This window comes from Acanthaster planci, linkage group LG13, assembly GCF_054643075.1.
Source record: "Acanthaster planci isolate LZ-2023a linkage group LG13, COTS_SCS, whole genome shotgun sequence".
In the NCBI taxonomy this organism is placed as follows: domain Eukaryota; kingdom Metazoa; phylum Echinodermata; class Asteroidea; order Valvatida; family Acanthasteridae; genus Acanthaster; species Acanthaster planci.
This window is the reverse complement of record NC_141789.1, coordinates 237,288-252,151: the sequence shown is the minus strand read 5'-3', so window position 1 is coordinate 252,151 and position 14,864 is coordinate 237,288. Positions and strand designations below refer to the sequence as shown.

The window sequence follows — 14,864 nt, the reverse complement described above, 5'->3', positions numbered from 1 at the left end:
TCTGGTACGTTGACAGTTTATAAATTTAAAACAATGATTACAAGACCTTTTTGGTAAATTACTCAGTGAAATCCTCAATAAGAACTCAAATTTAAGATATAAACAGGCTGTCCTGATATGCATCATCGCGTACGACGTAATATGTGAGCGTCGAGCGTACATCTGCATCATCTGTAAGGTTGTGTCAAGTCCTCCGTAATTCCTCAAAGGTTGTCGTCATTGCGTACGTCAATGTAAATAACTTGATTGTCTGCTGCATTTTTCATGAAAAAAAGGATAAATCAACAGTATTTCAGGTAAGAAATTATTATATCCTCTATTTTATTGATAAACTGTCGTTTTAGAATCATGTAGAGTCTCGTTTTCAGCGTTTCAAATAGGAAGAAAATACGCCATGCATGCCATGCGGCATGCGTGATTCATAAACCAGGGCTCTATGGTCTGCATCTGATGATGGTCGTTGAAGTAGGATTGAAGTACTACTATGACTCAGACTCTGACCTGTCATTTTTGCCTGATGATGATTGCTGCTGTTAAGTTAAAGTAAACAAGTGTAGAGGGCGCTGTTGAACTTGACTTAATGATAACATTACTTTTATTTGTAAGACCATGTCTGGCTCCAAGGTGAGCCTTAATTTTGAAAATGTAAATTAGGCCTACTTTTCTTGATCTGTACAGCCTACAGATAGTGCATGACCATCCTAATTTTGCCATAATAAGGGACCTGGCGACTAAACGGTCATGCACATTAGTCACCCAATGTGGCGCGTCTCTTGATAATGCACTTGTCACAACCTGGACCAGACTGTACATACCCATCATATCCATGGCATTTGAGCAAAGCAAGACTACATGTACCCCAAAACTGTGGGTTTCGTCATTTTATTGTGTAGAAAATCTTTGGTTTGAAGCAGAGCTACATGTAATGACTAAAAGTTTTGAATAACAGACAGAAATGATTTCGTATGGTGAAGAACATCACATGCCAAATTTTCTCCAGTTGTTTTTTTTTTACCTCGGTTGAATAGTTGAAACTTACTTCAAGTTGGCAGTGGGGCAGGGCAGCAGGCCCGGGCAGCTGACATGGAGCATCAGGCCCACGCTGTCATGTTGAACCCAAACTCCAACAGTAGCTTGCCAAACGAGCCTTCACCAGTCCATCAACCCAACACAGGCGTATCTAGTGTGACTTCTTCCCAAGGAGCACCTTGCCCTGCAGGTCCCCCGATGGTGTCCCAGCAGTACATGGTTATGATCCAGAATGCGACAGGTGTCACACCAGATTTCAACGTTCGTGGAGCCTACATGACTGCTCATCTTCAGATTATCTGTGGAGCTTTGTCTGTCATTCTTGGGATCATTGCAATATTGATTGAGTCAGAGGATGCTTACATCGGTGCTCCCATTTGGACCGGAATATTTGTAAGTTGAAGGAGCTAGTTGCTTGTACTTTTAGAAAGTTTGGTTTTGCTAAGTTTAAGTGTAACCCAGTTTCTTGCTCTTACCTTTTAATTATTTGGCTTGCACAGCTTTAAATGGTTGCCTATAATCCAAGCGTTAAGTTTGCAGTCATTATAAAATGGATCCATGTTTTTTAACTTTTAGTTCTTTATGTCTGCTGGGTTGACTGGAGAGTTTGCTGCTAAGAAAAGACACAACTGTTTGGTAAGGGAAATGTCAGGATGTACAAAATCATAAACAAAGTATTCTGTTAGCACATACAGTTGTCTTTAAAATTGTAAAGTTACATGTAGGCACTTGTTCTCTGAGTTGTATCATTTTAAATGTTTCTTGAAATAAACTAAGTGGGCTTAGTCTGAATGAGAATTAATACTAGGCCTGACTCTTGGTGTGTGGTGTTCATTTTGTAGAAAAAGTAAATCGAATCAGAACTTTGAAAATTCTGAAGAATCAAACCAGCATCATTCATAAACCTAACTGTTACTTTTGTTGTTTGTTTTCGTTATTGATTAGATCACTGGCTACCTGGTTTTGTCAGTCTTGTCTTCTGTGGCAGCTTTCCAGCTCTTGTCACTGATGGCCTCCTTCACAGCTTGGGAATTTGGCACGTTCTATTCCTCCCGTATTGTAAGTGCTACATCAGATATGCCAGATTCTGATTGCAGTTAGTATAATTTGCCCCAGCTGATGTCTGATATGCACCTTTTCCTTGTGTTTATACCCCCAGAGGGCTCGGGTTGCTGTAGATGCTCTGACAGCTGTTGTTGCTCTTCTTGAACTTGGAATTTCCATTGTAGCAGCCGTCATTTCATGTCGTGGAACATGTTGCCAAACAGCCTCTGGCCCATCCATGACGGTAAGTCGTAGGAAGTAGATAGTACCTTACTGTTACCAGGATGCTAGCTTTTTTTTTACTTGCTGGATTTGCAAAAGGTTGACAACTAATTTCGTGGAGGTTTTTACAACTGTAAATGACAGCTTTTACTGTCTGTTGTGTTCATCCTCAGGTTCAGTATATGCCTGCTGTGCCAAATGGGGGGACAAATATTTTGCAGAATGAGCAAGGTAAGCTACATTGATGTCATCTGTTCCAGATTCCACCAATTCACTTTACACTAACCATCCTCTGCTTAAGAGGTGTTGACTTCAATTTTCTCATTTTATCAAAGACCTCTTACTCGCCAACTTTGATTAGGCCTAGATCTGATCAAATCTCTCCCTAGTTAGAATTACCCTATCCCAACATGGTGCTATTTAGGGATTCAAAACTTCACCTACATGTACTCCATTTCCTCAATGTTCCACCGTCCATCACCCAATTCCTTTCCTGAACAAGAATTGAAGTGTCTGTAGACTCCCTCCCTGTGCATTGAAACTAATTTTAGAACCAGGGTTAATGATAGGGATAGATTAAAGATCCTCATTCCTTTTTTTGCTTCCTTTGATTTGTGTAGGGGGCTTTGTGCAGGGTCAGCCCATCCAAGTAACAACCTGTAGCCCAGGGCAGGTGGCCTGTCAGTTACAAGCCTGCCCTGTGCCTCAACCTTCACCCCCACCTAGGCCTCATGCCCAGCAACATGAAGCTTACCCTTCTCTGTATCCAAGTATGGAGGATAGTGGCAACCAGTTGGAGGATACAGAAAACGATCATGTCACAGGCATGGAGAAAGTTCCTCTTGTGTGAGAAGATAGGACAAAAATGGATTGATGCTGTCCGGGAGAGGACAGATAGTTGTCAAGAAAGATCATTTGAAGATCCTTAAATCTCTCTCAGAAAGGTTAGCTTCAGAACCACTGCGTATGAAGATATTTTACCCAGTTCTATAATCATTGTCCACCTGAAAAGCCCTATGGTCACTAGTTTATGTAAGTTCTGCATTACAAAAAAAAATGAAAAGGTATACAAGTACAGTTTTATTTTTTAATGTTAAGGGGTGGTTGCAGTTTGAATGAGTAGGTAAACATTGCTATAAACTGTAAACTGCAGTGCCAGTTATCTTTCTGAATGTCAGTGCCAGTAAGTCGATTTGGACTTGAGGACAGCCTTAGATGCCTCGGGCCAATTTTAAGAGGCCCAAAACACCCGCTTTTAATCATGAGGAAATAGTATATGATAACATCTTGTATCAAATGCCTACTTTCGGAAAAATCATACAAGAAATCAAGAAAGTGATTCTGCTTTATAAGATTACGACTTCATGCTATTTTAGTGCAATGTGAAACCCAGTCTTGCCATGTTACATGTAGGTGTCAAAAAGTATGATTGTTAGGAGACATGTATTTTGTGTTGATATTACAAGGATATTGTCTACGCTTTCTTGTGTTTTCATTCTTAGCTGCCTCTATGTGTTACTCACTTTGTGGCAAATTTTCACTTGTACATGTATATGTATTGAAAAATGTAAGTTCATAAAAAGCTGTTCAATTTTCTATTTAAGTTGGACACTTGCAAGTTGTATGAACTTGATTTCAGATAAATTTGGGTTTTGGTAAGTTGCATTTAACAGTATTTTCATGTCAAATTTCAGAAATGGTGTGACTTAAAATTAAGTTCTCTGCACCAGAGACAATTCAGACATTTTAGCATCCCAACTAGTAATTTAATATTGACCTTTTTGCTGCCGATTTGCACATGCCATAAATTGGAAAGTATCAACTTTGGAAGGTCTGTCCATGCTATACCCGGTGTACATGTATATGCACACAGGTACATGAGAAAAGTTTCGCTGGGCATCGCTGGTAATTGTTAGTCTGGTTCCGAGTATGTAGACTACATACACTATTGGGCAAATAGTCCTGTTCCCAGGCTCCACGCAAATTACACTGTCAATATTGCGTAGACGAGTATGTAGACTACACACATACATGCTCCGTTTTTCTCGTCCCATATCTGGCTGCAATTGGTCCATGCTGGTAAAACGTCATTATTGTGCTACCTTTTGTAACTCCATTCATGAAGAACAAACTGTAATTGTCACTAGAGATAAAGATTACAATGTATAAACAAGAAGTAACAAACTATCAATGAGATCCTCTTTTACATGTAGAAGTCATTGTTTAATGTCAATACTTTACAATGTGTTTGCATGCTTTTTTAGTAGTGCATTCCCTTCACATTTTACTATTTTTTTTAACAAGTAACTTCTCTACTTGAGTGATTCAGAGACGGATTCTTACATGCTGAAATTCCATAAGGGAAACATGCAGGAGAGTTAATGGTTAAAAAACTAAGAATTTTACCTAAGTACATTTTTATGTTCTACTTTCTATTTTGTGCTTTCACATATTTAACCAAATTTCAAAACAAAGTGTTGAACAAGTACTACATTCATGTATATACTACAGGGTATTCATGAGGCTGGAAGTCTTTGCTTTTTATTAGAATAAAACGTGATTGATTGATTGATTGATGCATGTAACATCTTGTATATTCTTATGTTATAACTTGTATTCATGTGGAGGATAAACACATGTACCTTGCAGGGGTGTTGTACTTATTCAGCTTTTATTAAAGAGTCTTGAATTTGTGTCTTTATTAGTACTGTCAATGGGGTTCTAGTGCAGTTCATGTGATGAATTTATCATTGTCAAGGTGCAATTTATTTTGATGATATACACCATGTACACTATAATTGTGTGTGCTGATTTTGTCAAGCACATACTGGTTTTATATGATGTAAACAGCTAGCCACGCTTTTGTTCAGAAATGGAAGCTCTTATCAGTGTTCCTGCTTAATGGCCAATTGATACCTATGGTTTATATTATATGTATAGCCAAAGGTACGAAATTATGTTGGAAATTCCAAGGCAATAGTCATGGTTGGACATTCCATAAAGAGTGGTTAAATAAAATGGCCACTATTAGTTCTTCTAATGGTTGCCAAAGGAGTCTCCCTTGTCACTTCACAGCTTTGCCAAATGTGTTTAACACATTACATGTATACCCATGGTTGGCATACATGTACATATATGTACATGTTAAATGTATTCTGTTGTTAGCTCAAACACTTGCCAAATAAAACAAAAGTTGGAAACACCTTTTTGTCCGTTCCCTTTTTTGCTTGTTTGTTCCCTTTTTTCCAAGTCATATCTGAACAATTTAAAACCTCCGGCTACGTACAGCCTCCAAACCAAGATACATGTACGCTTTGCTTGTAATGCACATGCTTGTAAACGGACCCAGTATTATTGAGGACAGTTTCAGCATATCCTCCAAGTGCTGTTCTAACTAGATTTTATTAGTTAACACAGCACGAGTGTGAAAAAAAATTATCTTCAAACAAATCAACACACCGAAAAGATGTTACAGGGGCCTATGTGCACAAACGCGTCACCTTGGAATTTAAAGAACTGAAATTTTTTGCAGTTGTGCGTTTTGCTTTTAGCCTAAAAATAGAGCAATGCTTCAAGTTAAAACAGCGCATTACATGGGTTTTGACATAAACTGTGTAATACCTAACAACTGTTGACCACTGTGGTGTGATATGACATCTTGAACACCCCAGGGACGCATAGTGCCCCGAGGCAAAGGGCGCTCTGTTCAAGACGTCATATCCCACACCACAGCGGTCAACAATTGTTAAATACCACACTGTTTGTTGCAATGGATCAACCAATCAAGTTTGCCTGAAGATAATATTAGTATCACTAGATGCGTGAATTTTCTTTCATCAGTTCACCCCCCTCAACAATTGATATGAACAAACTGACTTCCAAGAATCATTCACTAGAATATTTTAATAACATTTTAGATTTTGAAAGTCACAATGTGGGATGTGAATGGAAATAATTCACTGCACTCTCATACATCAGTGCACTGTACATGTATCCATTACCATTTATTCAGTGGATGACTCTTGTGCCCATAATGCCTGCTGTAATGATTGGAGCTTGGCTACCTCCAACTCTGAGCGCACATACAAATGCATCTCAGATTCTGGTATGTCCCTCTCTGACAGTTCTTCATCTAAGTTTATCATTCCCTGGTCCAAGGATTTGTCCACTGATAATGCCACAGGCTGTTCTTTGCTGTGCTTGCCCATATTTTCTTCACTATCTTCGGGAGGTAGTTTTCTCTTTCTGACTTGAGTCAAAAATGGGGGTAGCATACATGTAGGTGAGGAGAACGCTTTTGTTCTGGTATTAGATGGATCTGCTAATCCATCTTTCACAGTTTCTTCTGTCCTTGTTGACTCAGCAACATCGCTAGAGTCCTCCTCCTGAGGCAACTCTACACGGGATATGAGATACTTCTTGTTTTTCAGGACATCATCCAGGTACTGTGTTGCCATCTCTGGAGTTATCTTCTTGGATTTCAGCCAAGGAATTTTCTTAACAAGTGTTATGAGGATACTTCGTATCTCTCTTGCACGTTGAGCAGTCTGGCAAGGTGGCTTGAGAGGTAATTGCTGGCAAAATGTAGCCATCTGCTTTCCTTTCCCTCTTCCTTCTTCAGATGACTTCCACACAAGGAATGCAGCTGCGATGATGACAGCATCATGAGACCTACCACATGTGATCCACGCATCTTTAGCAAGGCTGACCACCTTGACAGACTTTTCAACAAATGTCTGATCATCAAAGCCATACCTCTTCAACACACTCTCAATGAGATCCTCAATGTCTGCATTAGGAGTCTGAATATTGAACTCACTTGTGAGTAATTTCTTCATCGCAAATAAATCGCTCACCGAGCACTGCACCACTGTACTAACATCCGAAAGAACAACAGGCCAGTCATTCTGTCTACAGACTGTAAACACAGCAGCACCACAGAGAGCTTGTTTCTTGAGTCTCTGCTTGCACTTAAGAATTCCTTTGCATGCTTGACTGAAGATGTCAACCACTCCTTTCTCCATTTCTGCGCTGAGCCCCATCATGCTGCAAACTTCTTTCAAGTAACTCATCCAGGGTTTGAGATTTCTGCTAGGAGCACTAGGATCTCCCTGTCTGATATTTCTCCATCTGCCAAGGTTGCTACCGTGTAGTGATCCTGCTTGATTACAGCTTGTAACATTGTTCCAGTAATCCTTTTCCTGCTCAAAGCAGGTTGTTGAATTAATCACCTCACCACAGTCAGAGCAAACTCGATGGATTTGCCCACCGTGGTCATCATCAATGATAGAAGATGAACCACACTGTCGGCATATATTATCCATGTTGACCTTGACAAAAAAAAGAAAGCATGGATTTGCTCATTGTATTCCAGTGAAACTGCCAGTTTATTTTGTTGTTTGGCATGCTTGGAATTGATTTTTCCAAATATTTCTGTGTTTTTGCCAAAAAACACTCACAAAACAGTCTTGAACTACATGAATCTAATGTGCCCACTTTAGGATTCATTGTAGGCCTACATAGGAATTAAAGACTCTAATGTGTTCATGGAGTAAATACCGAGGGATGGGCACCCGTACGTACATGTACCGTATACATGTATATACATACCCAGTATATCCCCCCTCCCACTTTTTAAGGGGGTGGGATGGGCTATTGAATCACACCCCACAATTTTGTGGTGGGCAAACAAAGCAGATTGTGAAGAATTTCCAGACTTCCCAAGAACTAAAATGCATTCAATATCCCTCAAAAAAGGAATAATAATATAAAGTCATAAATATGCAATTCTGATGTAAGATTCTACATGAACGTAATACATTATTGCAGGTGTACATCATGGACATCGACCTCTGTATTAATAAGGTGTAGGCCTATATGGCCCCCGGTTTTCACATTTTTATTGCCGGGAAGTCATCCCCCCCTTTCCCCACGTACGTCCACGGCCACCCCCTTCAAATTTCCGACACCAACATGATCACGTACATGTACGCAAACATGACAAATTGACGCCACTGATTATAGGTAAACTTACCTTCGGAAAGAAAACGGAAATTTCCTGTTCAAATAGGAAACTATCCGCATGATGAGCTCAAACTGTTAAAGTCACCATTTCATTGCTGGGAGAAGCGATTCAACACGTTCTAGCTTCTACCGATGTAGCGATGCAGCTGTTTTGTTTTTTTGCCGAAATTGCAACCGAATCAACTCTTGGTGGCGGTCGAATTTCGTGTAAAAATCAAAGATCCGCATTGCTTACGGTAGCTCTGAGATGCCCCATCCCTTGATAATAAAATTTATGAACGAGATCCTTAAAATTTCGGGACTGAGCTTATGAACAACATTCGGTAGCTGTAATACATAATATTCGTCTTTCCTCCATGAAATATTCAAATATTTGCAGGTGTGGTGGGAGAAAGTACATTTTAAAAACCATGGCAAGATTTATTTATTTTTTTTAACAGAAGCATCAAAAGGGATCGCTTTCTCCCAACAATCTTCCAGATACCTCCGTAATTAAGCACTCAAGTAATTTTGTTTTCGTTTCTATTTGAAGGTTTTTAAAAATCATCACTTGTTGAGGCAAGGACTGGTTAGGACTTTTTTCATTTTTTTTAAAATTTAGTTTTGATGTCTGGCTGAATATGCTAAATTCCAATAGAACAACCACGTCATTGCACCCAGAAAATCTATTTCACTCCGTCTGAAAACTGCCTCAGACAGTGGGAAGTTCAGCACATTAATTCCTAGCCGTTATGTCCTCGGTAGAAGTGATACCTTTTAGGGAACTGGCAAGCGTTCATTGTAAATCTGATGGAAATGTATGATATGGAACGTAAATGCAAACACATAAGGCTTCATGTTTTCCCATTTCCTTTTTCGTATGCGACACTCCGATACTGTAAGGACTCTATACCCATTACCCAACTTCCAAGATCGTATTAATTATAAGTTGTATTTTACCTTGTTTTCTCTTTTAATCCTTCTTCGATGAACTGTTTTTTTTAATGTTCATTGTTTGAAATTTTGTAGTTTTTAATCTATTTTTCCTGTGCAATTAGTACAAGATAGAAGACTCGTCAGTTTAGTAACAAAATTCATTTGGATTCCTTTTTTTGTCATAACTCTTTATGCGGCTAGAAGTCTTCATTGCATACGTCATAGTGCGGGAAAAATTACATACAATGCATATAATATAGAGGATTGCGTAGTGACTAAAAGTTGATAAGAGGAGGATATCAGTTTTCTTAGGCTGCATATACATAGGCCCATGGTTCAGGTTTTGAGGGCATGTTAAGTGATATTTCGATAAGCTTGGTTTTAGTATAGTAAGTCCACTTGATACCTGCCACTCAGCACCAGCTACTTCCTGCTTTCAAAATAGCATGTCGTCCTGGGGTATCACACATGTATTATTGTATTGTGATAAGGAATTCATGTGGGCGCACTTCGGTTAGCTTCCTTGTCACAAGCATTGATCCACTACTACCAGGGGTCGACAAGTTTACCCATGTCCATTATATGCCAAGAGCAAATGTGCATAGTTGGATTTTATTGTTATACGTATTTCCTTGCTCAGTCTATGCTGACGGACTACAGAATTATGCACAACACCACACACATTTCGAGTCAAACATGCGCAGCTGACTTAGTCGATTGCGCATAATGTGTCAAACTGCTGAAGACGTCGAGACATTGAAATCATAATAACAGCCTCTAGTAAAAAAGGAACTCGCTCGCGCTGATTTTTTTACAGTTGTATCTGAAGGTGACTGAAATTCAACCATGGCTTATAATTTTGATGAAGAAAATTTTACCACGGTCCCTGCAAGCGAAACACTGAATTTTGAGGATGGAAATATCACTATAGATGTTACCACTAGCGAAACGTTGGAAGAACTTCACCCATACGGTGTGCTGGTTTTTGTAGCTTGCGTATGGATCATCGTAGCTGTGCTGGGCATAATAGGCAACAGTATGGTTATTCTTGCTGCTGTTCTAAGCAAGCATGTCCGATCCACTACCAACGTTCTGGTGGTCAATCTCAGCGTGGCTGATCTGTGGACCTGTTTGTCCCTACCTTGGAGTAGCGTGGCAATGCTGGTTAATGGCCCTTGGCCCTTGGCCTCTGAGTTCCCTTGTCAAGTGGCGGCGTTCATGTGGCACACCGGTCTTGGTGCTAGCCTGTACAGTTTGGCCTTAATAGCAGTGAACCGTCTGGTGCGGATAACCCGTCCCTTGGCTACCTATAACATGATCTTCTCTCCCCGCAAGATAGTCTTTATCGTGGCCATATCCTGGCTTATTCCCATCTTCGTCATTGTGTTTCCGCTCACAATCGGTGTGGGTGCTTTGGATCATGATCTCTTGCACGACACGTGTACAGACGATGAATTGCATCCCCGTGCTGGTGATTACAACCTTGCTCAGACCATCGGATTCTACCCTATCCCGATGACAACTGTCGTCATCAGCTATGCGGTCATCTATGTCCATGTCAGACAGCATTTCGGAAAGCGACTCTCTACTGAGAAGAACCATGACAGAGTGACCTTCGGCGTTGACACCACTGAGCCCAGCGGGACAAGCATTACATCTTCTGCAGACGTTATCGAGGAACACGAAGAAGGGAATGAAAAAACACGCCACTTTCGCCAAATCAGTCGCCAGCAGCTTCAGATCACCAAGAATCTGTTCTTCGTCTTCTGTGCATTCACTCTTTGTATCTCGCCATACTTCATCTCACTTTTCATTCCAACCAGTGAGAAGTTTGCCCTATTCGGAGCCACCATCTTAATCTTCAACAGCGTCGTCAACCCGATCATCTACGCAGCCAAACACCCTCAGTTCAAGAAGGTACTGCGACCGATGTTACGATGCAAGTTGAATAAAATACCAGAGCCATCTAAGACGCTGCGAGCGATTCAATCTGTGCGTCATAGGGAGGACAAAGTGTGAATTGATGGGATTTTGTGATGGCACTTAAAATCGGAATGACAATAAGCGCCGTGTACTTGTGCAGGGCTATGAACTGTTCATAAATTACTTCAGACACATTATTAGATTTCTAGTTGTAAACCAGTAGTTTATTGTATCTTACTTCTGTATATATACAATGATTTGATTGAATATTAAAATATTAATGTAGTTCTTTACTTCTAGCACAATTTTCTATCAAAGCATATATTATAACCGAAACAGCGGTAACTCCATCCTAGTGGTGTTTGAGAGTCATAAAATTTGCATTGCTTAAGGTAGCTCTGAAATGCTCCATGGATTTTCCATAGTTTAGTTTTGTTAACAAGATCTTTAGGATTTTTTTGGGGCTGAGTGTTTGTCATACATTCGGTAGCCGAAGTAACTTGTCTTTGTGTTTTTTCGATAATACACATTTTACCTAGTGTGGGAGAAACTGCGTTTTAACAGCTATTGCAATATTTAGTTTTAGTTTCATAAGTATGAAGAGAGCAATTTCATTCCTTTACTGAGTAGCGTGGAGTTTCATTACTTGTCATCATCTGCTACAGGCAGGATTCGTATTATTATTTTCATTCCTTTCTCATGCCTGACGTTTAAATTTCGTATGGAAAAAACACGTTACAGCAGGGGCAAAAATCTATTTAAGTCTTTGAAACTAAGTGACACTGAGGTGATACCCATTTGCGCACAGACTGGTCTTAAACACTGACGGAAATGTATACCGATTGTAAACAGAAAAATTTAAGGCTTTACATATCCCCCTTTCATTTTGGCCAACAACATAAGGATTCATCCATTCAAATAATTACATGTATGTACACCAATTCCAAATCATTCGGGTTCTTGTATTCTTTTTTCTATTTCTCTTCTTTTACAATAAAATAATTTCAAATGTTTCTCATTATGAATGCTAACTGTTTGAAATCGTGTCGATTCTAGATTTTATTTTTCCTCTGTCATTATAACAAGACTTAATCCTCATTAAGTTAGTAACAAAACTCATTTCGATTGAAATTTCGGTTTCCTCTTTGTTGACATAGCTCTTTAAAATGAGACTATTAATTTTAAGCCTTAACTGCATATGTCACAGTGCAGCAAATAATTATTACATACAATGCAGATAATATAGAGGATTGTTTAGTAAAGGACTCGAAAGGAGAAAATCGGTTTTAGATGATTAACTGTTTGGTTCTAGTTTTGAGAGCAAGCCATACCACCTGCCAACGGCACCAGCTGCTTCCTGCTTTCAAAAAATGATAGCATTCTGACCTAGTCTATTGTTCTAACGGATCGAAATTCATACGGGAACTCCGCTTTGAGAGATGGAAGAATGGTTAACATTGATCGTTAGTTTCCTTGTCAAACGCGCCAGTACTAAAGGATATTAATTATATCTACCAAAAGCTCCGGGGAGGGGGAGATCAAATTAATATGGATCCCTGTCCGTTATCCAAATTGCAAATGTGATGGTTGTCTGTTACGGGACTCAGTTCCCCGTTTTGTCCGAACTGACCCAGAGTGCAGTGCATGGGTGCCAAGATCAGGTAAAAGGCACATCATTCTGAGTCAAGCAGTGACTTCCGTGCTTCTATTTATATTGGCAATGAACTTCCTGCAAGCGGTCTGTAGACAGCACATACAAATTGCCGACGAACATTGAAATATTGACCTATAACAAAACCTTTGTCGATGCCAATTTCTAAAATCGTATCTCAAGGTTATTCAAATTAGACGATTGTTTGTACTTTTGATGATGAAAATACAACCATGGACATCACCACAAGGGAAATACCGGCTAACTTCACTCGTACGGTGTTTTGTGGCCTGCATTTGGATCACTGTCTATGCTGGGCGGTACAGTCAACGTTATGGTCATTCTTCCTGCAATCCCAAGCAACCATGTCCGATCCACTCCCAACGTTCTGGTGGCCAATCTGAGCGTGGCTGATCTGTGGCCCTTTTGTCCATACCTTGGAGTATAGCGTGGCAATGCTGGCCATCCGCAACGGCCCTTGGCCTCTGGCTACCGAGTTCTCTTGTCAGGTGGTGGCGTTCACGTGGCACACCGGTCTTGGTGCTTGCCTGTACAACCGGCCTTAATAGCACTGAACCATCTGGTGCGGTAACCCGCCCCTTGGCTACCCATAACATGAGCTTCCACGGTCCCCGCAAGATGGTCTTTATCGTGGCCATATCCTGGCTTATTCCCATCTTTCGTCATTGTATTTCTCCTCACAATCAGTGAGGATGCTTTGGGTCATGATCGTTTGCACTACTCCTGAACAGACGATAAATTGCATCCCTGTGCCAATAATGACAATCTTGCTCAAACTATATCGGATTCTATCTTCTCAATTACGACCACTAGTCGTCATCAACTATGTGGTCATGTATTATGTCTATGTCTAGCAGCATTTCAGAAACATGTCTTTAAAGAACGGGAAAATATCACATGGAAACACCATGCCCTACGGAGCTAGCCTGACATTTCTTTCAAATGTTTCGGTAGAGAATATCGAGGAACACGTGTATGAAAGAATACGGCAAAACAGTCGTCAGTAGCTTCAGATCACTAAGAATCTTCGTCTTCTATGTATTCACTCTTTGTATATCGCCATACTTAGTAACTTTTCACCCCAACCAGTGAGAATTTTGCCCTGTTCGGCGCTACCAGTGTTATTAACCCGATCATCCACGCTGCCAAACACCCTCAGTTCAAGAAGGTACTCCGGTCGATGCTGCCAGGCTACAAGTGGGATAAAATACCAGAGCCATCGAAGACGCTGCAAGCGATTCAACCTCTGAGTCATAGAAAGGACAAAATGCGAACTCGTGGGGTATGCATGGCACTTCAAATCGCAGTACACCACTGGTGAATTTTCATTTATAGGGTTACACGAAATTTGAAATTGAGCCTCTTGCTTTAAAATTACCAAATTAAATCTTGTGAAACTTCCGGTAGGAAAGTAGGATTTCATAACGGGTATCTTTTTGCACCAAAAACTGGGTATGTGCTGTTAAATAACATGCATAAGTTAAAAAATTACGAGGTTTTTTTCAGAAGACTGCAGGAAAGTCGACGTAAAAACCTTTGTATTCTGGACAAAGATGGAAATCTTGGTCAGTAACATGTTAACAGTCATCTTTTTAAGGGAAACTCCCTCAGAGTTCCTTATCCGAACTGCTTACAAAAAGCCACGCTTACAAAAAGGGTATTTTTGAAGTCAGAAACGAATAGTGCAGTGGGCAGGTCATGTTCGTAAGCTGATAGCTTTGAAATAAATGTAGCTATTCATAAATGACACAATTTTTCCTTTTGTTGTTTGACATGGTTCCATTCTTCTGACTTTTTTACTCGAAAGAGTTTATTTTCTTCTGTGTTTTACAAACAAAAATAACAAAATTGGTTGGAAGCCACTGTCTGAAACCAACCTACATTGTCGAAAAAAATTGAAATTTAAAAAGAAATACTGAAGATTTTGAATGAATGGCTCCTTAAGTTGATTTAATTAATTGCAATGGTACAAGCGCAAAAGCATAACCCGCAAACTCACAATATTTGCTTCTTGATTCAATAATATCAGTTTTGT

General features: G+C 39.9%; 3 protein-coding genes across 4 annotated transcripts; 2 read left to right on the top strand and 1 right to left on the bottom strand.

The window, feature by feature from the left end:
• Positions 1-94: 94 nt before the first annotated feature.
• On the top strand, positions 95-4,133 carry LOC110979868 (uncharacterized). 2 transcript variants are annotated; one of them, XM_022235991.2, is made up of 7 exons: positions 95-296; positions 1,029-1,422; positions 1,606-1,665; positions 1,975-2,088; positions 2,189-2,317; positions 2,469-2,526; positions 2,916-4,133. In XM_022235991.2, exons 2-7 carry the CDS (start codon positions 1,084-1,086, stop codon positions 3,143-3,145), a joined length of 930 nt encoding a protein of 309 aa, XP_022091683.2. In that variant the 5' UTR covers positions 95-296; positions 1,029-1,083; the 3' UTR covers positions 3,146-4,133. The 2 variants fall into 2 exon arrangements, with proteins under 2 accessions (XP_022091683.2, XP_022091684.2); XM_022235992.2 differs by lacking the exon at positions 95-296 and adding an exon at positions 339-543.
• Positions 4,134-4,491: 358 nt separating this feature from the next.
• Positions 4,492-8,517, bottom strand: brf2 (BRF2 RNA polymerase III transcription initiation factor subunit). The gene is made up of 2 exons (XM_022235990.2): positions 8,330-8,517; positions 4,492-7,625 (listed from the first exon to the last, which is right to left on the bottom strand). Exon 2 carries the CDS (start codon positions 7,617-7,619, stop codon positions 6,300-6,302), a length of 1,320 nt encoding a protein of 439 aa, XP_022091682.1. The 5' UTR covers positions 7,620-7,625; positions 8,330-8,517; the 3' UTR covers positions 4,492-6,299.
• Positions 8,518-9,021: 504 nt separating this feature from the next.
• Positions 9,022-14,770, top strand: LOC110979975 (alpha-1D adrenergic receptor-like). Its single transcript, XM_022236197.2, has one exon. The coding sequence runs from the start codon at positions 10,081-10,083 to the stop codon at positions 11,251-11,253; it is 1,173 nt and encodes a 390-aa protein (XP_022091889.2). The 5' UTR covers positions 9,022-10,080; the 3' UTR covers positions 11,254-14,770.
• The last annotated feature ends 94 nt before the right edge of the window (positions 14,771-14,864 follow it).